At 43.8% G+C, this 7,257-nt stretch overlaps 1 protein-coding gene across 1 annotated transcript; it reads left to right on the top strand.

The window, feature by feature from the left end:
* Positions 1-4,570: 4,570 nt before the first annotated feature.
* On the top strand, positions 4,571-6,536 carry LOC144807845 (uncharacterized). The gene is made up of 2 exons (XM_078673482.1): positions 4,571-5,054; positions 5,417-6,536. The coding sequence occupies exons 1-2, from the start codon at positions 4,634-4,636 to the stop codon at positions 6,334-6,336; spliced, it is 1,341 nt and encodes a 446-aa protein (XP_078529608.1). The 5' UTR covers positions 4,571-4,633; the 3' UTR covers positions 6,337-6,536.
* The last annotated feature ends 721 nt before the right edge of the window (positions 6,537-7,257 follow it).

The raw sequence follows: 7,257 nt of genomic DNA, 5'->3' as shown, positions 1-7,257 counted from the left end.
ATGTGAGTCTGAGGAATGGACAAGATGGCGCAGATGATGTTCAGCTCATAAACTAAAATTCCACAGTCTGATTAATTAAAACCCATAATGGCTCCCAAGCAGCCTTCGTATTTGATGTTTAACAAATTGCAGACATTTACATTTCTTCCAGGTCGCAGGTACCCTTCAGAGGAGACTTGTTTCTTCCGCAGGTCTCTGTCCCTCTCCTTTACAGCACAGGAGAATCCACTCCTTCACTTTAAGCCAGTGACAGGCACCCGAAGGTCGGCATTACCTGTCCAGAGGCAGTTGTTTTTGTACAAAAAGTGATGAATCTTTACAAAACAAAGTTCATCCACCTCAGCTCCACCTGGAATGTTTTGGGTTGATTCGTCAAGTGGGGTCTGAGAAAAAGGGTCCCAAAACCCGTTTCCCTCATGCAATTCCAAATAGGAATTTTGAACACCACTACTGCAAAAACTGATGAACAGAACTACACCAAGTTTGGTAAGAAGCTAGACCCTTACCTTGAAAGTGTGCTTTTTAGGCTTCGCGCCTAGCATTGCAGAGCGCAGCACGAGACATTTAGTAGGTAAAAAAAAAGCTTAACCTGCAATTACAGTACCGAGGCTCTGCTGATGCCCTTCAAGTCTTTTTTATGCCTGCTCGCCCTATGTGCCCCCTGGGCAGTTTGCAGTCTATGGATGATATGCCAGGGAGTGAGGGTGGTGAGGGAGGGCTGGATCTGGGTATACTAGAAGCAGGGTAATGAGTGATGCCGGGAAGTGAGGGGGAGCGAGGGGAGACTAGGATGTTGGTATGCTAGAAGCAGGGTAATGAGCGTTGCCAGGAAGTGAGGGTGGCGAGGGAGGGTTGGTCCAGAGTATACTAGAAGCAGGGTAATGATATGCCAGGAAGTGAGGGGGTGCGAGGGGAGTGCTGGATGTAGGTATGGTAGAAGAGGATAATTCCGGAGAGCATGGGTGGCGAGGGAGGGTTAAATGTGGGGACGCTAGAAGCAGGATAATAAGCGATGCGAGGAAGTGAGGGTGAACAAGTGGGTATGCTAGAAGCAAGGTAATGGGTGATACCAGGAAGTTTAGGTGGCGAGGGAGGGCTGGATCTAGGTATACTAGAAGTAGGGTAGTGAGTGATGCCAGGAAGTGAGGGGGAGCGAGGGAATGCCAGGATGTGGGTATGTTAGAACAAGTTTAATGAGTGTTGCCAGGAAGTGAGGGGGAGCGAGGGGAGGCCAGGATGAGGGTATGCTAGAAACAGGGTAATGAGCGTTGCCAGGAAGTGAGGGTGGCGAGGGAGGGCTGGGTCTGGGTATGCTAGAAGCAGGGTAATGACATGCTAGGAAGTGAGGGGAGTGCTGGGTGTAAGTATGCTAGAAGCAGGGTAATTACAGAGAGCATGGGTGGCGAGGAAGGGTTTGATGTGGGGACGCTAGAAGCAGGGTAATGAGCGATGTGAGGGTGAACAATTGGGTATGCTAGAAGCAAGGTAATGGGTGATACCAGGAAGTTTGGGTGGGAAGGGTGGGCTGGAGTTGGGTATGCTAAATATAGGGTAATGAGCGATGCCGGGAGGTAAGGTTGAGGGGGATTGCAGGATCTGGGTATGCTAGAAGTTGAGTAATGAGGGATGCCAGGATACAGAGGGGTGAAGAAAGGGCTGAATCTAGGTATGAAGAAGCATGGTAATGAGTGGTGCTAGGAAGTAAGGGTGGAAAGAGGAGAAATGAACCATGTAAGCTAGAAGCTGGGGGAATGAATGATTCTAGGAAGTAGGGGTTCCGAAGGGAGGGCGAGATCCAACTATGGCTAGACCTAGGGTAATGAACGATCCCGGGCAGTAAGGGTGGCGAGAGGAGGGTGGGACCTGGGTGTTCTAGAGTAGGGCAATAATAAGCGGTCCAAGGAGGTAGAGGACGAGGGAAGGGCTGAACCTGTCTATGCTGGAAGCAGGGTAATGATGTCTAAAAAGTAAGGGTAGTGAGGGGATGGTTGGATCTCAGTATGCTAGAAGTAAGGTAATTTGGGATACCTTGAAGTAAGGTTAGCAAATAGGGTTTAACTCTAGTAATGCTATAAGCAAGGTAACTAGCAATGCCAGGAAGTAGCGATGGCACCGGAAGGGCTGAATCACTCCTAGAACTAAGGTAAAGAGCAATGCCAGGAAGTAAGGGTGGTTAGAGGAAGGCTGTACCTGGGTATCCTCCAAGTTTTGTAGTGAGTGATTTCAGAAACTAAGCAGGACGAGATGAAGGCTAGATCTAAGTTTGGTAGAAGCATAGCAATAAACAATAACATGAAGCAAAGGCGGTAAGGGAAGATCTAAAGCTGGGTATGCTAGAAGCAAGGTAATGAGTGCCAGGAAGTAAGGGTGGTGATGGGAGGGCTGTATTTGGGTATGCTAGATGCATGGTAATGAGCAGTGCTAGAAAGTGAGGATGGTGAGGGGAGAGCTGGCTCCTGACATCCTAAAAGTAAAGTAATTAGTGTTGCCTTAAATAGGGGTGGCAACAGAATGGTTTGATCCTGGGGTGCTAGAAGTAGGGTAAAGGACAATGCCAGGAAGTAAGGTGACAGGAAGGATATACCCTGTATGCAAGGAGTTGGGTAGTTAGCGAAGCCAGAACCTAAGGGTGACGAGATGAGGGTTGGATCTAAGTATGGTAGAAGCATACTAACGACTATACCTGGGGCTAAGGGTGCAAGGGTAGGGCTGAACCTGGCTATACCAGAAGCAGAATTTTGTTCAATGCCAGGAAGTGAGAGTGGGCGAAAGCAAAGCTGGATCTGGGTATGTTAGAAGCGGAGTAATGTGCGATGGCAGGAATTAAAATTGGGGAGGGGTAGATCTGGGTTTGCTGGAATCAGGGTTAGGAGTGAGGCCAAGATGTAGGTTGGCAAGAGGACGGCTCAACCCTGCTATGCCAGAAGTACGGTAATGAGCGATGCGAGGAAGTAATGGTGGCAAAGAGAGGACAGAACATGGGTATGTATAAAGCAGGGTATTGATCGATGCCAGAATGATGGTGGGTAAGGGAGGATCGATCTGGGTATGTTTTGCTATTTTTAGCCACACCTCCGACTCCGCCCACTAATCTGATCCTCTGCTTATTCCCGCATCCTGAGTCTCCGCCCACAGTTCCCCTACTTTTTTGCCCCCACTTCGACCACTGCTTGTACTTTGCATGTGGGATTCACGCCACACTGAGGCCGCTGTGGACCGCCCCTCCATGGGTGTGTCATTGTTTGAATGTTGGGGAGCGTGGTGATGGTGGTGACGTCAGATACTGCTGCTGGTTGCATCTATGCGTTGCAACATAATTGCAGCGGACGGAACATCGAAGTCTGCAAAGTAGGAAATGCATGGAAACGGTCCCAGACCAAGGCTTTAAGTGGGCCAGGTCCCTCCGGGTCTCAGACCTAATAGTAATTAAAAATGGACATTGCAACGGGTCCCTATCGGGCCCTGTATCATTGTCCCTAAATTTCCTGGTAAAACACTGATTCATTTCTGAACAATGAGTGTAAAAGCCATTAACGTAATTCATGTCAGCGATGTAGTTCCTGTTTATCTACTTAATCTTCCATTCCCTACGATTGTTAGCTATTTCCATTATTTTTTTACATTTCTTTTCCATCCAGAATATTACTCTTGTACAGCGCTTTATTTTGAACAGCCAAGGATCATTGACAAAGCCAATAGCCGTGGCTGATTTTTGCTGGATGTCAGTAGTTGTGTTATATATCTGCATGCAATAGCTCAGAGGCAACAAACTACTGATGGATGGCACACTATGAGAATCACAGAAATAGAGTTTACTGTTCAAGCCATGCCCTTAAGTAAACAGGCCACGCTCATTTTTAGAGAGACACACACACACACATATTTTTTCACTCCACTTAAAGCCCTGTTTCAGATAACTAATAATTAGTTCCCAAAACAAACAAGGCAAATATGGAAGCCCGTGGATGTTCAAAAGTTGTTCTTTACTCTCAAACTCTTGAACGATGGGCTTCCTCTACATGTTTTAGCACAGACAGTTCGTGGGCAACAAGTTGCTTTGCAAGAAGACTTAGAGGTTCACCCATAGGGTGTTTGTGGGAACGAAGAGACATTATGGAGACCAACAGGCCAGTACCATTCACCAACACTGAATACGATTTACAGAAAGGTTAATTAAAGCAGGTTAATAGGTAGTTTGCGAGTCGCAATTAAGGAATGTTTAGGAATCGCTATTTTTATAGCGATTCCTACATGCATAGGCCCACATGCATCAAAGTGGGAGATTGCGATTTCTTATTTGCATTTTGTAAGGAATTGCAAATAAGAAATCGCAAAATGGTATGCATCAATTTTTTCGCGATTTTTTTGCGTTTCGCAAAATGTCGCAATTAAATGCGATTCGCGCTTTTTTCCGCATTTTGCGAAATCGCATAACGCGAAATCGCATTTTGCGATTTCGCAAAATGCGAAAACAGCACAGTTGATGAATTGATGCAGTCTGATTACCTGAGAGCCACAGAAGGCAATCAGGGACACCTGATGTTCCCTTTGAATGTAGCTCTGGCAGTTGATCTCAGAGCTTGGTGAGGAAGGTTGGTTATTGCTGCAGTGTGTGTTTTGGAGAAGGAAGGACATGGAAAATCAAGAGGCAGAGGGGCCCTCCAGGAAGAGAAAAGTCAAATTTTCTGACAAAGAGCTAGAAATTCTGATTGAGGAGGTGACAGACAGGCATGAACAGTTGTTTGGGAAACTGTCTCACAAAGTGCCTGATGCTGTAAAAAGGAATATGTGGCTCAACATTCAGTCAAAGGTGAATGCAGTTGGAGTGGCTCACAGGGAAATCTGCAATTTACAAAAGCGCTGGTATGACTTGCGCAGTCGCGCTAAGGAGAAGATAGCTGAAAGAATAAAATCAGCAAACAGAACTGGAGGGGGCCCCCCTAAAGACACACCAACAACCCCTTTGGATGACCTTGTGGAAGGGACACTTCTGACTGAGGCAGTTGTTGGAGTCATAAACATAGACACTTCAGACCTCATCACTCCCTCTGAAGGTAAGTTAACATGTGTTTGATAATGTAAGTGTGTGAATGATATAGTTATTAAGTTCCATAGTGAAGCCTTTAAAAGCAAGACTGTTCCAACATTTACATGCTTGGTTCATTACATTTAGAAGCCAACTTGCCTTTCTGACAGGGAATTTAGATTGGTCATAGTAATGCATCATGGTTAATGTAGTTTCTGAGAAACACTGCTTGACATGCAAAAGTTTTACATCTCATAAAAAAATACATAACAACAGATATGTTAGTAAATATCCAAAATTTATTTACACAACATCCATGAGCTACAATTAATACTTTTATTAATCACAGCAAAGCACTTTCAAATCAAAATATCTGTCTTTATTTCACAGAATTACTACAAGAATTGATAGAGCGAGATCTAAGAGATTTCACTAACTTAGATATTCAAATAAATGAGGATGCCAACATGCCAAGTACCTCAACAGCACAGGAGACATTAACTGAAAGGCAAAGAGTACGCCAATTATTGCAAACTGAATCAGAGGATGAAAGTACTCAAAGAAATGCAGTCTCAACACCAGAGCCCACACCAACAGCCAACAATGTCAGGCCTAGTAGGCGAAGGAGACAAAGCCAATTTTTCAGAAGGCGTCCAAGGACATCCACAGTGTCTATGTTTGAGGAGGGTTCCACCACTGGAAGTCATGTTGAGGATAAAATATTAAAAATACAGCGTCTGCAAGGAAAAGACATTAGAATTATAAAAGGAAACATGAAGTTTATGTGCAAAAACATAGCAGGCATGCACAGCACTATGAAGAAGATGGCTGATGATTTCAAATGCACCCACGAGGCTACTGTTAAAAAAATGGACACTATAGCAAAATCATTGGAATCTATTTGCACAGTAATGACATTGCAACATAAGGAAAGTGTTCATAGGCACCTTAGGCAACAGACAACCTTAAATGGCCAGAACAGACTGTTATCAAGAATTTCCAATTCATTGTTCAAATTTTGCAAACAAAATGCAGAAATTCATGATAAAATTAATGCTTCATTTGTGGCAATAAGAAGGGGAATGGAGAGAGAGGTTTCCTTAGAGCATGCTTGTAACAGTGATAATATACCTGTTATAACTCAACCAAAGGATGATATTGCTATGGGTGGGACAAAAGTTAATCCACCAGAAGGTATCTTTGGTGGGTCTAGAAGAAGTGTTAGATTTGCTAAGGAAGCATGCAACACGGTGATGGATGAAGGAAATAAAAATGCAAAGGCTTTGGGTGTGCGTGGGCGTAAAAAGTAGTGCACAAGCAACATGTTTGTTAAAGGCATTTTTCATGATTATTTTTTATTCACATTTACTCATTGACTGAAATGAAGGTCCTCATAAATAGACAGAGGCCTGGTGTTTTTTTCCTGACAGATCACAAAAATTTAGTTTGTATATTCTGTACATGTGTTTGGTTCCATAGTACATATTTCCTTGCTTTGAAAACAAATTAAAATAAAGCATGGTACCTTTTCAGAAATAATTCTGTGTAATTTCTGCTCTCCTCATCCGTCCTTCTGCAGCTTCTGGTCCATGTTGTCTTGCTGGGGGTTGCTGGGGATCATTGTCATTTGGTGGTAACATGTCTTCTTCTTCCAAAGGTATGCCTCTCTCAGTTGCCAAGTTGTGCAGCATGGCGCAGACTGCAACAATTTTACAGCATGTTTTTGGATTATACTGCAAACTACCACCAGTCTTATGCAGTATGCGAAATCTTGATTTAAGCACACCAAATGTCCTCTCAATTACATTACGCGTTGACTTATGTGACTGGTTGTAATGTTGTTCCTTTCTACATGCTGGGTTCAGGTATGGAGTCAATATGTATGACCTAACTCCATAGGCACTATCACCCACAACCAAAATAAAGCAACAATTACTTTAGATATGAATTACTTGGTAAGTGTGACAGAAGGACAAGATATAAATTTGAAAAGGAGTAAACAATTTACCTAGCAAATAACCATCTCCAAACTGTCCTGCTAAAAGTCTGGCATGTATTGCACTATGTTTGAAAATGTAGGAATCATGGGCACTCCCTGGGTAACTAGCTACTATGTCAGTTATGATGGTCTTGGAGTTACATATCACTTGAATATTCAGAGAATGAAAATTTTTCCTATTACGGTATATGTACTCATTTTCTGATGGAGGACAAATAGGTACATGAGTCCC

Source organism: Lissotriton helveticus, chromosome 1_2, assembly GCF_964261635.1.
Source record: "Lissotriton helveticus chromosome 1_2, aLisHel1.1, whole genome shotgun sequence".
Classification (NCBI taxonomy): Eukaryota; Metazoa; Chordata; class Amphibia; order Caudata; family Salamandridae; genus Lissotriton; species Lissotriton helveticus.
Note: the sequence above shows the minus strand (reverse complement) of the source record. Positions and strands in the feature narration are given on the sequence as shown.